This window comes from Pongo abelii, chromosome 19, assembly GCF_028885655.2.
Source record: "Pongo abelii isolate AG06213 chromosome 19, NHGRI_mPonAbe1-v2.0_pri, whole genome shotgun sequence".
Classification (NCBI taxonomy): Eukaryota; Metazoa; Chordata; class Mammalia; order Primates; family Hominidae; genus Pongo; species Pongo abelii.
The window spans coordinates 16,124,358-16,147,683 of record NC_072004.2 but is presented as its reverse complement, the minus strand read 5'-3'; the positions used below and the strand labels follow the sequence as shown (position 1 = coordinate 16,147,683).

The following is a 23,326-nucleotide window of genomic DNA, read 5'->3' as shown; positions in this document are numbered from 1 at the left end:
ACACAATTTTATGTATAAGTATTAAAATGTGTGTGCACTCTTTTTGTTCCTTTCCTGTTTTTCTTGGCTCCCCTTTTCCCCTCAACCACTGCCACCCACATCAGCCTTCAACCCCACCCCCACCGTAATCTATCTTAATAACTCTGTATGTATCTTTTCATATTGTTGGTGCGTATATAATCTCACAGACACATGTACATGCATTTTCATAAATGAGGGATGAAGGATTTGCTGTTTATTTCACACAAATGAAATCAATATCCTACATGTACGTTTCTGCATTCCACATTTCTCTCTCCCCAATCCCTGGAGGAATCCTTCCTTGCCATCCAATAAATAGCTCCAATTTATTGACTATAATGCCTGCTTAATACTCCAGGGTAGGAGTGGACCATTATTTATTCCACCTGTCCACTATCAATTTTTAAAAATCTGTTTGCCATCTTCTGTCACTACAAATAAACAGCAGTAAATATCTTTGCACATATGCCTTTTTATACTGGTCTGTTATTTCTATTAATTTAAAATTAAGTGAAGTCCCTTAAATAATTTGAAAATCATCTTTGCTGTATAATCATATATAACAAAGCCAGAAAAGAACCTGGGAGAATAAAAGTTCTGGTGACAGAACAATGGATGAATGTTTTCATTTTCTATATTTCCTTTTATTTCGTCACACTATTCATATGGTAGATAAAAGCTAGAGACGTACGGCATTTTTTGTTGTTTGTTGTTGTTGTTGTTGTTGTTGTTTGAGACAGGGTCTCACTCTGTCACCCAGGTTGGAGTGCAGTGGCACACCCTTGGCTTACTGAAACCTCCACCTCCTGGATTCAAGCGATTCTCCCACCTCAGCCTCCCAAGTAGTGGGGCTACAGGCACATGCCACCACGCCTGGCTAATTTTTGTATTTTTTGGTAGAGATGGGGTTTCACCATGTTGGCCAGACTGCTCTCAAACACCTGACCTCAGGTGATCCTCCCTCTTCGGCCTCCCAAAGTGCTGGGATTACAGGTGTGAGCCACTGTACCTGGCCAACGCATGTGTTTTATGTGTAACAATCCTATCATGGTAGGAGAAAGAGGGACCCTTGCAATCAGCAGTGTGTTAACAAGGGGTGAAGTCAGAAATGGCATCTCCTGAATAGCGGCCACTATTGCTTTAACACTCCCTGATCTGCTCAAAGCCCTTTGGGGGTCTTGGACTGTTGGGGATTCCAGGATGCAGACAGCTCATCAGAGGAGGGGCCAGATAAGGAGCTCCACTGCCTCATGCCTCAGTTCTGTAGATGGGGCTCTATCCGTCCAGGGCTCAAAAAAGATATTTGCTTTCACATCCATGCCAGCTTGTCAATACCTACCCATGGAGACTGCCCTGTGCCAACACAATGGGAGGCACGTGGAACCTGGAGAAGCCTGCCCTCAAGAAATTCTCTTCTGAGCAAGTTCTGTGGAGTCCTGAAAGAGCAGAGACTTTTAAACCAAACTTCCATGGCCTGACTCCACAAGTCTTTACTGAGTGTCCCTTGTGGGCTGGGTACCATCCAGGGGCTGTTGGCGACTAGCAAAACAAAAGTTTCATTACTGTTTATGTTTCAGAGAGCAGACAGAAGGTCTTAAACAACAAGCTACAGCAGTGAGAAGACAAGCATAAGAAATTGCTTATCTCATACACTAGGAGGGACACTGAGCTTATTACAGCTCTCAGAAAAAATGGACCCAAAGAAAACTGAGCTTTACAAGCATACCACTCATTCATTTACATCAGCAGATGCACTTTATGGGCTGCCATTAATTCTCACTCTGGTCATTGTTTTTGCACCTCATGCAATTATCTAAAGCAATATTTCCCAAACTTTGACAGTAAGTCAAGCATAAGGAATCTGAAGGTGCGTTCAAATTAGACAAATTTCAAGAACCACTGGGAGTACTCAACCTTCTCAGCTCAGGTGCCAGGATCTTAGGGAGTGGGAAAGACCAGACAAGAGCAAAAGGCAGTCTGATTTGGGACTTGAATCTTAGTTTGAGAAATCCAGGCAGTAAGCCATTTCCGCATGGAAATTCCGGTTCCCTTATTGAAGGGAAAACTCATATTTCTGCACAATATTGTCCTTCTGTTTAAAAGGGGCTCATGATTTGTTTCTACAAGATAAGAGCAATGAACGAGAGATAAGTGATTCCTGCTCTCCCCCAAGAAAGTTTTTTTTTTTCCTTTAACTACTGTAAACCTGAATTTCTGCATCTGTCAGGTAGAGGCCTTTCGTGATGAGCTTTCCAAGGATCTGCTCCTGGGGGTTAAGCACTCTGAAGATACGGGTACAGACAACTTCTTTAAAATAGCACCCATGCCCGGGCTGGGCGTGGTGGCTTACACCTGTAATCCCAGCACTCTGGGAGGCTGAGGCAGGCAGATCACTTGAGGCCAGGGGTTTGAGACCAGCCCGGCCAACATGGTGAAATCCTGTCTCTACTAAAAATACAAAAAAAAAAAAAAAAAATTTAGCTGAGTGTGGTGGCACACACCTGTAGTCCCAGCTACTCAGGAGGCTGAGGCATGAGAATTGCTTGAACCTGGGAGGCAAAAGTTGCAGTGAGCCAAGATCGCACCACTGCATTCCAGCCTGGATGACAGTGAGAATTTGTCTCAAAAAATAAATAAATAAATAAATAAATAAATAAATAAATAAATAAATAAAATAAAATAGCACCCCATGCCCAGTTGGAGAGTATTCTACATCCTCATTTCTGAGATCTCATTAATGAACAACTCATGAATGTGTGTGCCAGCCCAGGAGTTGTTTAATAACCCAGGCCAGGACTATGTCTCTGTGTAAGGGTCCTTCCACAACACTCATCTTTAAAAGAATCAGATGAATCAATTTACCAAAGAGGTTTTTAAAGATAATACCCAAAGTTGATGAGCTTGTTTTCAAATAGGCACTCCCATTCCCTGCCAGCAAGGTATGCAAATTGGCACAATTTCTCTTTAAATCAATTTGGCCATTCAAATCGAGAACCTTAAAACATCTGTATCTTCTCGTCTAGTATACATCTAGGAATCTAGCCTAAGGAAATAATCAAAACTATTTGTGGGAGCTGAGGCAGCAGAATCGCTTGAACTCAGGCAGCAGAGGTTGCAGTGAGCTGAGATCATGACATTGCACTCCAGCCTGGCCGACAGAGTAAGACTCTGTCTCAGAAAAAAAAAAAGAATGCAAAATGGTATAGACATTTAGTGTAATTGTTGTTGTAATTATAGCTGGTAAGATATGTTTACTTCATTTATATGTATATATGTATAAATACATAAATATATATGCATAAATGTATTTTATTTATACATACACGTATAAATGTACATATGTATAAATGTGTATATGTATACACAGTCACGGATTACTTAACAACAGGAATACATTCTGAGAAATGCATTAGTAAATAATTTTGTCGTTGTGTGAACAACATACAGTATACTTACACAGACCTACATGGTATAGCCTACTTCACACCAAGGCTAGATGGTATAGCCTATTGCTCCTAGGCTATAAACTTGAACAGCAGGTTACTGTGCTGAATACTATAGGCAACTGTAACTCCATAGTTGGTATTTGTGTATCTAAACCTATCTAAACACAGAAAAAGTACAGTAAAAATATAGTATTATAATCTTATGGGACCACTCTTGTATATATATGCCATCCATCACTGAAAAACAACATGTTGTTATATGGTGCATGACTGTATATATACATAGAGAGAAAGAGAGAGAAAGAAACTTGTAAAAATACTATCAGTGATTACCTTTGGTATCAAGATTTGGGGTTCACTCTGAGTCATAGGCTCACCCTAGGGCTTGGAAGACAGGATGACCAGAAAAAGGGAGACACATTTGCTGAACAATCAACAATGCCAACAATGATTGTGCCTTATAGAGTAATGAATCAGGCTTAGCAGCCTTGAAAGATGAATATGGTTTTGTCATGTAAAGCAGAGACTTCAGATTAAACTCGGGTTAAACATGCAGTTTATCTTCACCTCCTAAACATTACTAAAATTATTGTAAATGGATAAAATCCATGGGGTCAAAGAGATCAGGAAAGTAGATTATAGCAATCAAATTTTGGAATCTGGAAAACAAAGACAAAGAAAGCCCAGTGCTTGCCCAGAGAGAAGCCAAGAGGCAAAGCATATTTACACTCTGGAACTTTTTAACTGAATTTTTAAGAACTCTGGAAAGTCTCTGGAATAGGGGGCACCAGGTACCTCTGACAGTGAGAAACAAGTGAACTAGAAATGGGAGGGTGAGCTAGAAATCTGTATAAAAAGCAGAGAGGCAGCCGGGCACGGTGGCTCACGCCTGTAATCCCAGCACTTTAGGAGACCAAGGCGGGTGGATCCTGAGGTCAGGAGATCGAGACTGTCTTGGCTAACACGGTGAAACCCCATCTCTACTAAAAATACAAAAAATTAGCCAGGCGTGGTGGTGGGCGCCTGTAGTCCCAGCTGCTCGGGAGGCTGAGGCAGGAGAATGGTGTGAACCCGGGAGGCAGAGCTTGCAGTGAGCTGAGATAGTACTACTGCACTCCAGCCTGGACCACAGAGCGAGACACCATCTAGGGGAAAAAAAAAAAAAAAAAAAAAAAAGCAGAGAGGCCCCTATAGCTCCTCTCTCCCCTCTTTGTCTGAACCCAACCACTCCATGATTACTCCAGGAGAAACTAGATGTTTATGTTGGAGAATTTCCCCAGAGGGACTCTGAATCCTGAGACACCAAGCAGGGCCAATAAACTGCAATCAACTAGTGGCAGAGTAGCTGAGACTGAGACCTTCTCTGCCCCCTTCCCACACTCAGCTTCCAGAAAGCTGGTAGCTTTTACAATCCAGACAGGGAATTAGAGGTATTCCTTCTGAGGAAGACCCTACCCAAGAAAAGTCCTACAGATAACTGTCCCCCAATGAAACAGCTTATTCTCCACCAGATTACTCTATACTGAGACCTACTAGTGGCAAGCTCCCATGCTATCCACACACATATACACATATTCCAATCAGTTTCTCAGTGACTTACTCTTAAATATGAACGACTACCAAGGACCACTAGACATCTGAGAAAAGCCTTCTGGCATGAAAGATGGAGGCAAGACAAACAGCAAGAAAGGAACTGAGGAAACCGAGCCAGTGACGGAAATAGAAGCATTGCTGGAGCCAGGACTAATAGGCTCAAAGAGATCAGAGAAACCATTGCATCTTGAAACAAGAACAAGAGACTGTTGAAAAAACATGCAGAGCTATGAGATATGAAAAATATAAAAGATTGTTGTTGTTTTTAAGACAGGATCTCACTCTGTTGCCCAGGCTAGAATGTGATGGTGTGATCTCAGCTCACTGCAGCCTTGACTTCCCAAGCTCAAGTGATCATCCCACCTCAGCCTCCCTAGCAGCTGGGACTACAGGCGCAAGCCACCACATCCAGCTAATTTTTATATATTTTGTAGAGACAGGGTCTCACCATGTTGCCTAGGCTGGTCTCGAACTCCTGGGCTCAAGCAATCCACCCACCTTGGCCTCCCAAAGTGCTGGGATTACAGGCATGAGATGCTGTGCCCGGCCAAATACAGCAGATTTTTTAAAACTCTGAATAATGGAGTTAGAGGTCAAAGTTAAAGAAATTTCTCAGAAAACAGCAACAAAGAAAAAAAGACAAGATGGAAAATAAAACAGAATACATAGGAAAAAGAGCCATTTCAGAAAGAGAGAAAATGGAGGGAGGAAATCATGAAACACGAAAATTTGCCAGAATTGAACAACATGAGCTCCCACATTGGAAGTTTCTGCTAGTGTCCAGCCAGTGGATGAAGTCACAGCTGCATCAATTCAACACATGGTATTTCAGCCTGCTAGAGAGAAAGAGAAGAACTGAAAAGCTTCTAGGGAGGAGAGTGGGAATAGGATAATAAGAAGTGATCTAGAATCAATATGGCATAAGACTTCTCGACAGCAACACTAGAAGCCAAGAAACAGTGAAACTGTACCTTCAAACGCTGAGTGCAAATGATTTCCAAGCTAGAATTCCATACCTAGCCAAACTATCAGTCAAGAGTGAGGATCAACTAAAGATCTTTTTGACACAAACGGTCTCAAAAAGTTTAACCCCGATAACTCCCTTCCCAGGAAACTACTTGAGGATGTGCTTCACTAAAACCAAGGGAAAAATAAAAACAGGAAGGAGGAAGACATTGGATCCAGAAAACAAGGAAAGCAACACAGGAAAAAGAAGGGATTTCAGGATGATGGTGAAGAGAGATTCCAGGATCACAGCTGAGGAGGAGACCCAAACAGCACCCAGAACAGACAAGAGCAGGACAGAAGGCCCTAGCAGACACATCTTCATGAGGATGAAATTGAAGGAACACCCAGGGTTCTAAAATACTGAGGAGATTTATGCTTCCAGCAGTGAATCAGGAAACAAATTAATGATCAATACATAGAAAGTTTAGGCAAATTGAAAAAGAGATATTTATTCCAAGGAAATTTAATATAGTATAAAATGTAATATAGTATAATATATGGCTTGACTATGAATAACATTTAAATAGTCAAATAATGTAAACATTTATGTAACAAAAATATGAATATATTGAGAAGATGGGAAGAAGATATTTAAAAAAGAAGTGGGGAGGGGCAATGCTGTATAACAGATCTACATCCTCATCCTTCACAGCCAGAAGTCAAGCGATTAAAAACTGAAACAGAAAAACCAAACAATAACAAGGTAAAGCCTGTTATTTAGAAGTAAGGAGACAAATCCCAGAAGAAACAGCTGAAGTTGAAAAGGGGAGGCGGGAACAGAGCTGTGGTATCCAGTCTGGGGATGGCTTTTTCATCAAAAAAAAAAAAAAGTCTTATTCACAATCACAAAGACTTGGAACCAACCCAAATGTCTATCAATGATAGACTGGATTAAGGCGGCACATATGCACCTTGGAATACTATGCAGCCATAAAAAGGATGAGTTCATGTCCTTTGCAGGGACATGGGTGAAGCTGGAAACCATCATTCTAAGCAAACTATCACAAGGACAGAAAACCAAACACCACATGTTCTCACTCATAGGTGGAAGTCGAACAATGAGAACACATGGGCACAGGACGGGGAACATCACACATCGGGGCCTGTCAGGGGGTGGGGGGCTGTGGGAGGGATAGCATTAGGAGAAATACCTAATGTAAATGATGAATTGATGGGTGCAGCAAACCAACATGGCACACGTATACCTATGTAACAAACACGCACGTTGTGCACGTGTACCCTAGAACTTAAAGTACAATTTAAAAAAAAAGTCTTGGCTGGGTGCCATGGCTCACACCTATAATCCCAGCACTTTGGGAGGCCAAGACAGGCAGATCATGAGGTCAGAAGATCGAGACCATCCTGGCTAATACGGTGAAACCCTGTCTCTACTAAAAATACAAAAAAAAATTAGCCCGGCATGGTGGCGGGTGACTGTAGTCCCAGCTACTCGGGAGGCTGAGGCAGGAGAATGGTGTGAACCCGGGAGGTGGAGCTTGCAGTGAACTGAGATCGTGCCACTGCACTCCAGCCTGGGCGACAGAGCAAGACTGTCTCCAAAAAAAAAAAAAAAAAAAAAAGGCTTATGATGTTGTACATACATAACTTTCTTTAATTTAAATATTTAAAATATGGAAGGCATCCAGGAAGAAGGAACGGCAACTGAGAGGTATGGGTCGTATCTCAGTCAGGTAGGGGTGACTCAAGGGTTTGGAGCTGGGAGGGGCAGGAGGACACCAAGCTGGATTGAGACTGAAGGCTGAGTGCTGGAAGGGAATGGGATCCATTGCCGGCTGTTAAGCAGGGGAGTCCTGATCTCACCCTTGTTCTTGATCTTGACCACATTCTGGTGGAAATCATTCAGTGGAAATTGAATGTGGATGAGATTGACTCTCAAAGGGACCCAGTTAGGCTGTGCCCAGGTCTAGGGAGAGAGGAAGAAGATCTGAACATGGCAATGGCCATGGGGCAGCAGGTGTTTCCTAGGGTGCTCATCAGCACGCAATTCACCAGCTGAGGGGAATGAGGAAGGAGGAGTTGATGGGGTGTGAGGAGAAGCAGGCTGGGAGAAGGAGGATTTCAGGTCTGACAAGGACATCATTTTCAAGACAGAAAGCACTCCCTTCCACCCTCCAATGTAGAAACTATGTGCAGATGTGGGGGAGCCCATGGGTAGAGTTAAGATTCAAGCGTGGGAGTCTTTGGGTTAAAATACCTAAAAAGGTAGAGTGGTGTTCAAAGAAAGGCATGGACTTTGCAGACAGACAGAACTGAGTTTGAGCTCCAGCCGTGCCACTTACTATCTGCATGATTTTATGCAAGTTACTGAAACTCTCTGAATTCTAGGGGTTGCCAATTCCAAAATGGGCCTGACCACACCCACCTCACAGGGTTGCAAGGGCAATATCATAAAATAACCTCTGTAGAATGCCTCCATGGTGTCAGTCAGCACGTGTGGACACTGCCCCCATCCTGTGTCCCACCTCCCACTTCCACAGAGCATGGAGGTCTTCCAGGAAGAGCCTTCAAGATCTTCTGAGATTTGTCCCATTTCCCACATCTCTCAGACTGTGAGGCTCCAGGAGGTTTCTGGAAAGCACCTGCAACTCCCCTCCCATCAGTTCAAGAACAGAGATCACACAGGTTTGCATCAACCAGAAAGTCAGCTTTATTAGCCCACCAGCAGCAGAGGGGCAGGGGACACAGCTGGGAACTGTGCCGGGAGAGCAGGGTCCTGACCCAGGCCTTCAGGAGGTGAGGCCAGCTGGTAGGCAGGAGGCTGTGGTAGAGGCAGCTCAGTTCTAGGAGCACTGGCCCTGGCTGAAGCTGGATGAGCCCTGCTCCTTGAGGATGGGCCAGGTCTGATGGCTCGAAGAGGACCAAGAGGAGGTGAGAAGGGGTCAGAGAGAGAAGAGGAGGTGAGAAGGGGTCTGAGAGCTAAGCTGACTCCAGGGCAGGGAGAAGGGAGGGCTGGGAGCTCTGAGGAGAAGGGCCCGGCCCCCATTCCATGGAAACAGGCAGAGGGGCTGCGGTGCTGGGGAGCCTCAGGAGACTTACCCTCTGGGGAAGAATAGGACTGGCCAGATGCGTGTGGGGAGGAAAGGCTGTGGGAGAGAAAAGGCAGGGCAGTCAGTTGTGCTGAGAGCAGCAGGGGGGCTAAAGGGTCTGGGAGGCAGAACTGAGGGGCCTGGGACTCACTGGGCGTCCTCGCACTCCAGCAGGCGGCAGTAGGTGGCGATCTCCTGCTCCAGCTGTGTGTTCATGTCCAGCAAGATCTGGTACTCCTGGCTCTGCTGCTCCATCTCACAGTGTAGCTGGGCCAGCTGCTCCTCCACGCTGGCAATCAGTCCCTGGATCTGGGACAGCTGCATGCAGTAGCGGCCTTTGGTCTCCTCCAGGCTGTTCTCCAGGGATGCTTTCTGCAAGTGAGAGAGAGAAAAAGAGTCAATGAAGGTGGTCACTCCTGTCCCTCCAGGTCTCTGGGCATGTTTTTTGAGAGGTGCCTGGATTTTGATCCCAGTTGGGGTACTGATGGGCCAGACAATATGGAGAAATGCTAGCCCACTATTCTAGGGCTAGTTTCTCTATCTATATAATGGGTCCGATGAGTCCTCTGGTCCCATCCTGAGAAAAGAAAGGTGGAACTAAATTGTGGCTTGTTGAGGGGGTGGTGGCCATTACTGGTGACTTGGGGGCTGCTGCTGTGCCGGGTCCTTCATACTATGCTGAGCTGGGACTGCAGCTCAATCTCCAGGTCCTGGAACACCCTCTGGAGCTCCATCACCTCACTGCGGCTGCTCTGTACCAGTTCGCTGTTGGAGGCCACTTCCTTGTTCAGCTCCTCGGTCTGAGACAGGAAAGCAGAGTGAAAGGTGAGGCTCTCCCAAAGCCCCCAGCTGGGAAGTGCTGCAGGCTTACTGAGGGCCCGAGCCCCACCTTGCTCAGGAACCAGGCATCAGCATCTCTGCAGTTCTTCTTTGCCATCTGCTCATACTGGTCGCGCATCTCATTCAGGATGCGGCTCAGGTCCACGCCAGGTGCGGCATCCATCTCCACGTTCACATCTCCACCGGTCTGACCTCATAGAGCAAGCATCTCCTGGGAAGGGATGGCAGGAGGCGGTCAGTTCAGCAGACTCCTCTCCTGGTCCTGGGTGCATCTGGCAACCCCACCAAACCAGCCTCCCATCCCGGGAGCCAGCAGCAACCGCAACTCCTCATGGTTCTTCCTCAGGTAGGCCAGCTCCTCCTTCAGGCCTTCGATCTGCATCTCCAGGTCAGTACTGACCAGGGTCAGCTCATCCAACACCCGGCACAGGCCATTGACGTCAGCCTCCACAGTCTGCCGCAGGGCCAGTTCGTGCTCGTACCTGGCAGGACAGAAGTCAGGTCTTCAGGCTGCAGCCCTGAGGATTCTGAGGCTCCGGGTCTGCTGGCCCTACTGGGTGGACAGCCCCGCACTTTGTCCCTTGCCCTCTGCTCCCAGCCCACCATGCTGGGAATCAGGCTCCCATTCCTGGAGCCGCTGGGGCCAGTGGGGCCTTGGCACAGGTGGCTTTGTGGCAACTGCTTCCCCAGGCAGTGAGTCAGCCCTTCAGAAGAACTCCCTGCCCCACAGTGACAGCCTTGGCTGAAAGAGACCTCAGTGATGCCATCCTGGGCTGTCCTGGGGAGCAGTTGCAGGGATCCTACATGTCCCACTCTGGGCAGGGGCAGAGTTCGTGTCTTCACTCTGCTTGCTGTGTGGCCTGAGGCTCCCCACCTCCCACCTCTGGGCCGGTTTCCCCTCAGTGGTGACCAGGCTGGACTGGGTGGCTGCAGCATCCCTTCTGGTTCTAAAAATCCTGTGACTCTCTTTCCCGTCTTGGATCTAATTCCAGTTCTGGAGGCTGCCTTGAGCCCCCGGGATCTCCAGAAGTGTGTGCACCATACAAACAGCACTGGCCGTGGAGCCAGACAGGCGACACTAAGTCCCTGCTCTGCCCTTACCAGCTGTACAGCACAGGCTGGTCCTATAGCCCCTTGGTCCTCAGTTTTCTCATCTGTAAAAGGGGATGACACACCACTAGCCACAAAGAAACATGCGTGAAGGACCCCACCAGCCCTTCCCCAAGGGCCAGCCCTGCCCCTCATCTTCCTCATCCTCCCCCTCCAGCCACCTGCTCCTCACACTCACCTCTACACACTGGCACCCTCCCGCACCGCTACACGGGGCCCTGCGCCCCGCACACTCCCAGCTGAAAAACACCACAGCCCCACACCTACCTCCTCCACTCCTCTACTGCCATCCCCTAATCACAGGCACCCCACCTGCAGGCTGGTGGGAGGGAGCCCCATCCTGCCACTACAGCCAGGTGTGACCTCTGACCCCGCCGTGGGCCTCAGAGTCCCCCCCACCCTGTAGAAACAGGACTGGCTGGGGATTCATTCCCAGCAGTTCCCTCTCCTGTGTCCACAGATCCCAGGCTGGGCCTGGCAGCTCCATTCATCCAGCTGAGCTGGGGGAGAGCACTGGTCATGGGCCCACTCAGGCATGCATGGTGTGTGCTGTACGGTTCTGTGAGTGGGGATGACGGGGGCGTTATTCCTGCCACCAGTCCTCAGGTGAGGGAGCTGGGATTCAGGGAGGGTAAGTGGTCTTCCCAAGACACCAGTCACTGGAAGCTGAGATGTGAACCTGCCTGCCTGTTCTCCTTACCTAAGCCTGTTCCATCATCCTGAGCCCTCTCTCTGTGCGTCTCAAATTTATATAATTTTCTTGATCAGAGGGGACAGAGGGGTAACCAGATACAGGTGGAGATTCACTCAAAGTCACTCTGCTTTAAGCTGCAGAGCTGCAACTAGAACCCAGACCTCGGCCCTCTCCAGGCTCCCACCATGCCTGCAGGTGGGGCCGGTATACCCAACTCTCACCCACCTCCCCACGATCACTGGCATGAGGTCTGCCCAGGGTGGGCGTGGCCTTGGCCTGAGAGGCTGGTCCAGCACCGAGGACTGGAGGGAGGAGGAGGGGTCTGGGCACCAAGACGGGGCCTCCTCAGGGTGCTGTGGGGCATCTGTCGGTGCTGGCCACTGGCCTTGCTCTGCAGTGCCTCTGTTGAGGTGAGGAGCCCAGAGACAGCCTGCCTCTGCCTGGGCTCCACTGGGGCAGGCAATTCCTTGTCTCAGCAGAATCAGGGTTTTGTCGCTGCTACATCTCCCCTGGTCACTCATCCCAGAGGTAAGAGCAGAACGGATGCACATGTCTTAAGAGCCAAACCTGGGAGAGGGAACTCGACACTCTCCACCTGAAGGGGTGGCCCGCCCCTCCACACCTGTGGGTGTTTCTCATCGGGTGGGATGAGAGACTGAGAAAAGAAAGAGACACAGAGACAAAGTATAGAGAAAGAAAAATGGGCCCAGGGGACCAGCGCTCAACATACGGAGGACCCGCGCTGGCCCCAGTCTTTGAGTTCCCTCAGTATTTATTGATCATTATCTCTACCATCTCCGAGAGGGGGATGTGGCAGGACAATAGGGTAATAGTGGGGAGAGGGTCAGCAGGAAAACATGTGAACAAATGTCTCTGTGTCATAAACAAGGTTAAGGAAAAGGTGCTGTGCTTTGATGTGCACATACATAAACATCTCGATGCATTAAAGAGCAGTATTACCGCCAGCATGTCTCACCTCCAGCCCTAAGGCCGTTTTCTCCTATCTCAGTAGATGGAATATACAGTTGGGTTTTACACCGAGACATTCCATTGCCCAGGGACGAGCAGGAGACAGATGCCTTCCTCTTATCTCAACTGCAAAGAGGCCTTCCTCTTTTACTAATCCTCCTCAGCACAGACCCTTTACGGGTGTCAGGCTGGGGGACCGTCAGATCTTTCCCTTCCCATGAGGCCATATCTCAGACTGTCACATGGGGAGAAACCTGGCTTTCCTAGGCAGAGGTCCCTGCGGCCTTCCGCAGTGTTTTTTGTCCCTGGGTACTTGAGATTAGGGAGTGGTGATGATTTTAACAAGCATGCTGCCTTCAAGCATTTGTTTAACAAAACACATCCTGCATAGCCCTAAATCCATTAAACCTTGAGTCCACACAGCGCATGTTTCTGCCAGCACAGGGTTAGGGGTAGGGTTACAGATTAACAGCATCTCAAGGCAGAAGAATTTTTCTTGGTACAGAACCAAATGCAGTCTCTTATGTCTACTTCTTTCTATATAGACACTGATCTCTCTTTCTTTTCCCCACACCCACCCCCACCCCAAAGAGGAGCAAAGGGGACCCCGGAATCTTGGGCAAAAACCTCAGTGTTCAGGTGTCAAGGTGGGCCTGGAGTTCCGGTCCAACCACAGACCTATCACCCTCAGAACTGAAAATGGTCTTCAAGGTCACCAAAGGCTATCAATACCCCAACCGGAGAGGGTGAAAGCCTTATCCAGGTTAAGCAGCACAAAAGTGAGGGAGCAGAGACTCAGCCAGCTCTAACTCCCAAGCCAGGATTCACACCGACTCTCGCAGTGGAGTCTCTGAGAACTCTTCACTCTCTGCCCCCACCGTGTGTGCGTGCACACACACCCCTTTCTCATTGGCTCACCGCCCCCCGCCAAGTTCCCCATTCCAGGAGGTGTCAGGGTGGGATTATACACAAGCCCAGCACTGCAGACCTGAGGATCTGCATGGGCTGAGAAGCTGCAGGAAGTTGCTGACCAACGCGCCAAACTGCTCAGCCAACTCCATGGATCACGCACCTGCCTGCCGTGTGCACAGCTCTCGGGGGCTGGGGGTGAAGAGGGAGATGATGACATAGTCTCTGACCTTAGAAAAACTTATCATTTGACCCTGGAGGGAAAACTAACACTGGAAAATACAGAACCTGGCTAGAAACCCTGGGGTGCTGGGCTTGCCTGCCACGCCCACACCACAGGAGGCAGCTGGGGTAAGCATTACCCCGCTGAGCCTCAGCAGTAGAGGAGGGGGCTGCCCTCCTGACCTTGATCCCTGAAAGGGTCCTAGCAGAGGGAGGCACCAGCAGGGCCTCAGAGGATCCGAGTTGACAGAGGAGGAGGAGGCGTTTCCTCTGCATCGGTGATGCACACCTGCCCCAAGGTGGCCAAGAGCCAGGACCACTAAGCCTGGTGAGCACAGAGAAGCCCAGTGGGCATCCTCCAGGCAGAGGATTCCTCCCTGCACCCTGCCTCCTTCCTGTCCTTCGTCCTGCCCATGTCAAGCATGAGGCATGAGATCATGGCATACCTGAGGAGGCCGGGAATCACCATTGGCCAATGCCACGCCTTGGCTTGCAGTGATTCTCCAACCAGACAGATCATCAGAGTCTCCAAGAAGATTCGCAGCCCTGCTCCAACTCCGCATCAGCACCGCTCAGGACAAGCCTGCAGGTGGGGCTGTTTTACAAGCTCCCCAGTCAACTCAGGCTGGGAAGGCAGGAGGCAGCTTAGGGGGCTGAGGAGGGGGGCAGAGAAGCTGAGGGGAGAAAGGGGGCTGTGGCAGGGCCCCCAGCCCGGGATGGACAAGCCAGAGCCACAGGCTTCAGGGCAGGAGGAAGGAAAAGTAGAGCCCCAATGAGCCAGGACAGAACAGCCTGGGATCGGAGAAAGCAGGGGCGAAAACTTGGGCAGGACATTCAGCCCCTCTGAGCCTCAGTTTCTTTCTCTGGGAAATGGGAATAACAGCCCTGCCTCACAGGCATATTAGGGGATTAGAGGCCAAATAAATAAAGCACCTGGCAAAGGCTGGTGGCTAGCGTTATGTTTATGAGCAGGTGTTTATAAAGCACCTACTATGTGCCTGGCACTGTGCTGGGCACTCAGACTCAAAGAACAAGACGGAGAAGCCCTGGAGACATAGTCTTCTGCGGGAGAAGGTGGTAAAGACAATCCCAATACACTAAAGTCAGGCCACGATGGGGTACTGGGGCCCTGCAGAGAAACAGAGGGAGCAGGGTTCCTGGGGGAGAACGAATGTCCAGGCCCAGGCTCTGCCCCGTGACGGCTCCCGGGATCTGGGGAAATCTGTGAGTGCCAGGCCCACCTTCGGGGGTCCTCTCCCCTCCTGCATGTTTGACGCCCCCCTTCTGAAGGTGGGGCTGTCATAGCCCTTCACAATCCAACCACAGATCTGCAGCTTCTGCCTTGATGACGGGGTGAAACATTCTGTGCAGTGGGCACAGTGGCTGTGGATGAACTGTGAGTCCCTCCATGAGTCCCATAGCTGGGTCCCCAATCCAGCCCAGGCACATGTCCTCAGCAGCCTGGGCCCACTTGGGGTGCCTGTTCTGCACAAACAAGGGGCCCGGACTCCTATGTGAGTCTCAGGAAACCCCCAAGAGGGGCTCCCATTGCCCCCACCCCAGGAATGTGAGCGGGAAGCTGGTGCCTCCAGGGAAGGCTGCGGACCCCAGTGGGGTATGGGAGAAAGAGTGGGCCTCTCTCAGGAATGTTTCTTCAAATGGTCACTACAGCTCAGGGTGAGGACGGGTCTCTGTCAAGCTCAGTTATGCCCTCAGCTCTGTGCATGTGGGGAGACTTGCCTGGCTCTGCTCCCTCTGTTCCCCTCATCTCCCCAAAACCTTGGTTGCCACAAGAGACCCACACTGCATAAGGGCTGAGGGACTGTTGTCAGTCCCTCAGGTCCCCTCGGGGCAGGCACTGTTTCTCGGGGTCAGGACCGGTGTCTCCTCCTTTCCCTGGACTCAGTGCACACCAGATGCAGAGCGATGTCATGCCATGGATGAGTGTCCCCCACCACATCCAGCTCCCTACGAGACATGCTGCCAGGTCAACCCCTGCAAGGGGGGTCCAGAGGCAGGCTACCACTGGCATGGGCCTGGCCTGAGAGTCCTATGTGTGTGTCCATCACATGAGACCAGGTGTGGCAGCTCCATAGGGCAACCACAGATCCGCAGCTTCTGCCTTGATGACAGGGGTGAAATATTCTGTGCAGTGGGCAGGGAGTGTGTGGACGAACTGTGAGTCCCTCCTTGAGTCCCATAGCTGGGTCCCCAGTCCAGCCCAGGCACATGTCCCCAGCATCCTGGGCCCACTTGGGGTCCTTGGACAAAGTCACTCAAGTCTCCCCACCAGCCCCTGGCAACCACTGCCTCTACTGGCTCAGCTCTCTGGGCACACCGGGGGGCTCCCCCATTCTGGCCTCCTGAGCCTCCCACCCACTCACTTTGTGGAGAAGGGCTTCTTCCCCAGCAGAGGGGCACAGTCTGGGGCTGTCTCTGGTCCTTCCCACACTCTGACCCCTCCTCACTCTCGCCATCAGTAATTGTGGACCCCAGGCTCTACAGGAGGGAGAGATAGCCCTGCCTGGAGCCTGAGGTGGGGGAGGAGGTGGGGCTTGGCTCCTCTTCCCAGCACAGAAGCGGGGCCCACTCCCCTCCCGTGCCCGTCTCCACTACTGACCCCCCAGGCCTCTGGGACAAGGGCTGAGTCACTGCTCCTTGGGGCCTCAGTGTCCCCATCCACACAACAAGGCGCCTTCCCCTAGACCCTCCCTGCTTTCGGGGACTATTCAGACAAATGAAGTCACCCTCCAGAATGAGCCATCTGCAGCCCAGGGCTGGTTCTGGTTGTGGCAGGATGTGTGGTGGGGGCCTGGTGCAAACAGTGCCTGCCTCCTGCCCTCCATGGTGCCACATTTGCTGCCAGACAGCAGGGAGACATCAGCCTCTAACAGAGCAGAGCGTGCCCTTGCTTTGAGTCGTGCAGATGCCGCTGCAGGCGCAAGTCCCCGACTCCAGGCAGCCATCTCCCCTGCAGAGAGAAACACTCTCCCGGGATGTCATAGCTCCGAGGTCCAGGGAGGACGTGTGACCAGCCCGAAGTCACCCATACCGCAGTGGTCAGTACCCACCCCCATCCCTGGCCTCTGCCAGTCCCAAACCCCCACCAACCCAGGCTCAGAGGGCTCTGGTCATTCCCATTCTCCTCGGGCCTGGGCCCCACCCCCAGCCTCCAGGCACCAAGAGAGAAAGGGTGTTTGGGGGCCCTGGTCTGATTCTGCAGCAGCAGAGACACCACAGGTCCAGCAGTGATGAGGTGGAGACACCCTCCTCCCACTAACCCACTGCTTGAAGAAAACCAGGAAAGCAGGCCAACCCGCCTGGCAGTTTCCAGATTTACTAGAAAGAAGATTTCCAGGTGTTAGGCTCACCTCCCACAGACTGGTCCCCACAGCCACGTTTGCTGCCACCAGCAAGAGCTGGGGCTGGTGCTCAGAGGGTGCTGGGAGTGGCTGGAGCAGGACTGTTCCTTCTCATTTTCCTAGGAGGCAGTTTCTACCCTCCCTCATGCCACCCCTGTCCCTGGTGGGGAACCAAAGAGGATCCAGACCGCCAGGGAGAGTGGCACTGCTCCCTAGGCACAGCCACCCCATCTGCAGTGACCCCCCACTCTGCCCCGTCCCCATCCTGAGCAACAGCTGACCATGTGAGGAAACATCCCTGAGTGAGGCCCCACCCTTTCTCCCATACCTGCCTGGGGTCCGTAGCCTTCCCTGAAAACACCAGCCTCCCACTCACATTCCCAGGGCGGAGGCAATTGGAGCCCCTCTTCGGGATTTTCTGAGACTCACACAGGTGTCTGGGCCCCAACCACCCAGCCTGCCTCCCCCACCCACCCTCCCTTTGTGCTTATCCCAGCCCTTGCCCACCTCCTGCCCCATCTAGGGGGAGGGCACAGCCCACAGGACAGGGAGGAGCAACTGACTGAGTGAGTCATCTCTGAGGATTCGGGCTCCCACACCTGAGATCTTCCCATCCAATTATAGATGGGAAAGCAAGGCTCAGTGAGGGGAAGTGACTGCCTAACTTCCCGAAGTCACAGAGCTACTCACAGGGCAAGCAGTGGCCACCTAGGACCACAACTGATACACCGACTCCACCCTGGGTCTAGCGCAGTCTGGACCACCCCCTGAAAATCTCCAGCCCTTGGGAGATGTGAGCATCCCCCCCAAACTCTCCCCAGACTTACTCTTTATATTGGTCTAAGCTGACCCCTGACCTGCCAGTCAACAACAGTGGGTATCCAAGCACCATCTCCCCTCACCCTCACTCCTTCCCATTTCACCCTTTTGTCCCTAGTGCCCACCTGAGGGGCCAGAACAAGGACACATTTCATAGCTGAGTCAACGAGCTTTATTGTCATCAGGCAGGGAAGCATGGGGAAGGGACTGAAGCAGGGGGCTGAGGCTGGAGAGGCCGGAGACTGCGGGGCAAATGGGGCAGCTGCCTCCCTGCCTCCTGGGGGGGCTGGCCGGGGAAGCTGAGTCCTCAGCGGGTGGTCTGGTGGACCTGCTCGTGGGAGGAGATGACCTTGCCATCCTGGACCTCTTCCACAATGGTACGCACCTGAGGGGTGGTCACCGCTGCAGAAGCAGCAGGCGCTTTAAAGTGGGTAGGGGCCAGGAGACCCTCGCTTGCCCCCTAGTCCTCATGGACAGGACCCAGCTCTCTCCCTCGTCCTCCCCCAGGTGCTGTGAGTGCCTCCACTGGCACCTTGACATCACACTGCATGCACATCCCTCCTGTCCCTGCCACCCGCCTCCCTTCTATCCCATCCCTCTGCCGGTGGCCCTGTGTGAGTCTTGCCTCCGCAGATGGGTTATTTGATTCTGACCCAGTGTGTCCTGCCAGGGAGGAGCCATGTAGACGCCATGAAATCCGTCTCCATTTCTCTGCAGTCTCCAGGACATAGATTGGCTCCCATCTCCCCCATCAGACTGGGATCGCCAAGACAAAAATCAGGCCCCTACCTCCTCCGTTAGACTAGGAACCCTGGGGCTAGGATCATATCTTCTCCATCAGACTGGAATTTGGAGGACAAGGACCATGTCCCTATCTCCCATCAGGCTAGGGTCCCCAGAGACAGGACTGCTTTTGCTCATCCGAAAGCTGTCAAGAGCAAAGATCATGAGACCATATTCCTATCTTCCCATCAGATGACAATCTCCAGAGCTGGGACCTGTCTCCTCCATCAGACTAGGATCTCCAAGGTAAGGACCAGTTCCCTGGCCCACCCCCATCAGACCAGACAGCGTCTCTCTCATTTGATCTTTTCCTGAGTATCAATCCTCAGTGCTAATGGGTCGCTTCTCCCACCCCTGCTGAGGGACAGCCATCAACTCCTGGAGCCCTGGGGACCCAGCCCCAGCAACGTGCAGGTGGGCTGCCTGTCCCATGCACCCAATCCTCAGGGCCTCAGCCACGAAGATGCTTATGTTCTTTCTTGTACTGAGTCAGGCTGAAAGAAAAAAAAAACAGAGAGGAAATTAGGTGTGAGTCTGAGAGCCCCACCCCTGCCAAGAGGCCCGCAGCCCTGACCCCAGGCTCCCCCACTCACTGGGCATCCTCGCCCCCCAGCAGGCGGTGGTAGGTGGTGATCTCCAGCTCCAGCCGCGTCTTCACGTCCAGGAGGATCTTGTACTCCTGGTTCTGCTGCTCCATCTCGCAGCGAAGCTGGGCCAGCCACTCCTTCACGCTGCCGATCAGCCCCTGGATCTGGGACAGCTGCATGCAGTAGCGGTTCTCTGTCTCCGCCAGGTTGCCCTCCAGGGATGCTTTCTGCCAGGAGGGTAGGAAGACCAGGGGTCAGTGAGGGTTGTCAGTGTCCTCTTCTGGGCCCACCCCCATGCACAGGACTGTTCCTACCACGCTGAGCTGGGACTGCAGCTTGATCTCCAAGGCCTGCATGGTGTGCTGGAGCTCCAAAATCTCGCTCTTGCCGCTCTGCACCAGCTCGCTGTTGGTAGCCACCTTGCGGTTCAGCTCCTCTGTCTGCAGACAGGACACAGGACAGGGTGGTGTGAGCCTGGATCCCTCTCCCAAGTCAGGCCTCCTCCCAAATCTAACTGCGGAAAGAGTGGTGCCTTCTCATCAGCTTCCCACGTCCCGAAGCCCAGAAACATGCCATTTGAAATGTTAACGTTTTATGGTTAATCCCTGTGTGTAGGAGGCACAGACCAGGAACTTGAGAACCAGCCAGAACATGTAGCCTGGCCCTTGGTGCTAGTTCCTGACTTCTTGAGAGAGAGATGGGGACTCCCAAGGTCTTTACCCTCTGCCTTTATTCTGTGGGGTCTCCCTACCTCCCCACCCAGCCCCAGATCCCAGCTTGAGCTCAGCTCAAGGTCTGTTGATGCAGCGGGTGACCCTGTGGTCCATGCAGCTTGCTGAGGAGGGGGCACCTCCAAGATACCTGGCCATGGGCTTACTGTCAGTGCTAAGGCCCCTGAGCCCCAGCCCTTAAGAGAGACCTCTGGCCTGCAGCAGCCCCCACCTTGCTGAAGAACCAATCCTCGGCGTCCTTGCGGTTCTTCTCTGCCATCTTCTCATACTGCTCACGCATCTCGTTCAGGATGCGGCTCAGGTCCACGCCTGGGGCAGCGTCCATCTCCACATTGATCTCACCGCCCACCTGGCCTCGCAGGGCGTTCATCTCCTATGGAAAAAGGGGATGTGGATGTGCGCATCTGGACCCATCCTGACCTCTCACTCCCGAGTCTTCCCCCACGAGGGGACCCCACTCCCCACAAGGGGCCCTCCTTTGTTCTCCCTCTGCTCTATCTGACCCTCTAAATGATTTTATTCAACTGCTCAGTATTGCCTCCACCATCAGACTCTATCTCCCCCATGAGACCAAGGGCTCTCCAAAATAAAATCTAATTCTTAGGCCTATGCCCCAAAATTTCCCCTCTAATTTCCAAGCTTCTATGTAGATGTTCAGCTTTGAGAGTTTGAAATGGGACAAGGAGACTTCCTTACTTATCCCCCGCCCTCGTGAGGGAAGCCAGGGCAGGTAGAGGGAGCCTCTGCGGGCCCCTGGGAGGTTCCTTGGGTACAGAGAAGCAGTGTGGTACAAAGAGGAGTCTGCCCTGCATGCTGGACCCCAAGGATCAGGGCTCTGCAGACAGGGAAGCCCTCTAAGGTGACTAATCCCAGTGCGCCTGCTCTGCTCTCTCCCACGGCGTCAGCCATGGCCCAGCCCCGGGGCTCTGCCACACACTCCTCAGCATCTTTGACCTTCTTCTGCCCCAGCCACCTCACCTCCTCATGGTTCTTCTTCAGGTAGGCCAGCTCCTCCTTGAGGTTCTCAATGTGCATCTCCAGGTCGGCTCTGGCCAGGGTCAGCTCATCCAGCACCCTGCGCAGGCCATTAATGTCCGCCTCCACACTCAGGCGCAGGGCCTGCTCTGTCTCAAACCTGCCGTGGGAATCAGGGACTTCAGCCCAGGCTGCTCGGACCTGCAGCTCCAGGTCCTGGCTGCTCACCTGCCTTCATTTTGCCAGGACTCTAAGAGGTTGGAAGGGCTGATGAGAGGGTCGAGTGGAAACGAATCCCACCCCCTGGGGTTTGCTGAGCCCATCTTAAGGGACAGTAGGAGGAAAGGAGAAGCCAGAAAAATCCCCAAATCAGGCATATCAGAGGCCTTCCCCACCCTGAGGTCCCGCCCTCTTCTTTCTGCCTCCCCCCGCAGCAGGTGCTATCGGGAGCTCACTGAGACACCCCCACTCCACATCTCCCAAAACCCCCTCCTGCTGACCCCTGCTCCAAAGGAGCAAGACACCACGCATCCAGCGGCCGATGGGCCCAGCCCTCCATCTGCATCCTCCTGCCTCATCCTTCAACCTCTCCTGGTGGAGGAGGTGCACGACGGAGAAACTGAGGCTCCAAGGGGCTCCACGAGGCCTGTTTCTTCCTGACTCAGCCTGCTGCCCCCAGAAAAGGGGGATGTGGGCCACACAGAGGCCCCAAGGCAGGTTCCTAGAAGCTAAGCCACAGCCAAACCACCCTTGGCTCCCTGAGACCCTATGGCTGGACTCCAGGCCTTTGGCCAGAGCAGGAGTTGGGGAGAAGAAGTCATGCCCCCTGGAGACCCCTCCCACCAGCAGGTCCTACCTTGTTCTGCAGCTCCTCGATTGTCCTGTAGTACTGGCTGTAGTCATGGGCGGGCCCCAGGGCCTGCCTCTGGTACCAGTCACGGATCTTCACCTCCAGCTCAGTGTTGGCTTCCTCCAGAGTGCGCACCTTGTCCAGGTAGGAGGCCAGGCGGTCATTCAGGTGCTGCATGGCGGCCTTCTCACCTCTGGCCAGCAGCCCATCAACGCCCCCAAAGCTGCTGCCATAGCCACCGCCAGAGCCAAAGCTGTAACAGCTGGAGTAGCTGCTACCCCTGAGGGCGCTGCCCAGGCCGCCAGCAGATCCCAGCCTGCAGGAGCCAGCACCCAGGCCACCAGACAGCCGGCAGGAGGCGCAGGACGAGCCGCCCCCCAGGCCGGAGGAGCCCTTGATGGAGCTGGAGGAGGTGAACTGGCGGATGGTGGTGGTCATGGTGGCGGCGGCAGGAGGCAGGCACACAGGAGAAGGGCTGGAGAGGAGAGGGGCCCCAAGTTGTGTAGGGCTGCCGGGGTTCACACGCTTCCTTCATAGGCCACCAGGTGGGCGTAGCGATTACAACAGGCTTGCTCCTCTGTTTCCATTCCCCTGGGCTTTCATCACCACGGGCCACCTGCCAGCTCCCAGGTGGCTGGGGACCCCCTCCCCACCCATCATCAGGAATTTGCCTCATTTCTCCAAATCCTCGTGCTGGGTGCCGCCTGTGTGCGTGTGCGTGCCACTGCTCTCAGGCCTGTCACCTGCGATTCCGGCGGGCCCTCCAGCTATGCTTTCCCATGACCTAATACGGAGAAGAGGAGAAGGCAGGACTTCACCATCCCCAGACCCTCCCAGGCAGCCACCACCCCAGCCCGGCCTGCCTCAACCCTGTCTGGTGGGGAAATGGGTTGCAGTGTCAGGTGACCCCCCCAAAGTTGCTGTCTTTCACCCCCACACTGCTGCACCCATGGTGTTGGCCCGGGGCTGGGTGCTGAAGAGAAAGAGGGGACCGAGAGTCTATCCTGCCTTGGAAACTGAGCCCAAACCCACCAGGCCCACCTCACAGCACAGAAATGCCATCAAGCCTCGAAGACCAACCCACATCGCAGATAAAGAAATTGGGGCTCCAGAGGGGTGCAGTGTCTACACTGGCCCCTTCTGCAGAGCCTGACACCCAGGAATGCACTCTAGGGGCTACAGTTCCATCCAGTCAGCTTCTGACCCTGCGCCATCCCTAGAAGCCCTTGCTAACCCAGTCTCCTCGTGTAAACCTTTCCCCGGGTTTACACTCCAGGCTGGGGTGGGCAAACAGGGGCTCAGCTATAGGATGGGGAAATGGTGGGCTGTGCTAAGAGAGGATCTAAACCAACTGAGAGGG

General features: G+C 52.5%; 1 protein-coding gene and 1 pseudogene across 1 annotated transcript; both read right to left on the bottom strand.

Annotated features, from left to right (window-relative positions):
• Positions 1 to 8,869: 8,869 nt before the first annotated feature.
• LOC134760601 (keratin, type I cytoskeletal 16-like) lies at positions 8,870 to 11,355 on the bottom strand (annotated as a pseudogene).
• Positions 11,356 to 18,294: 6,939 nt separating this feature from the next.
• Positions 18,295 to 22,419, bottom strand: LOC134760586 (keratin, type I cytoskeletal 17-like). Its single transcript, XM_063719016.1, has 8 exons — positions 21,960 to 22,419; positions 21,586 to 21,592; positions 21,120 to 21,339; positions 20,353 to 20,514; positions 19,725 to 19,850; positions 19,417 to 19,637; positions 19,283 to 19,317; positions 18,295 to 18,442 (listed from the first exon to the last, which is right to left on the bottom strand). Exons 1-8 carry the CDS (start codon positions 22,402 to 22,404, stop codon positions 18,348 to 18,350), a joined length of 1,311 nt encoding a protein of 436 aa, XP_063575086.1. The 5' UTR covers positions 22,405 to 22,419; the 3' UTR covers positions 18,295 to 18,347.
• Positions 22,420 to 23,326: the final 907 nt, after the last annotated feature.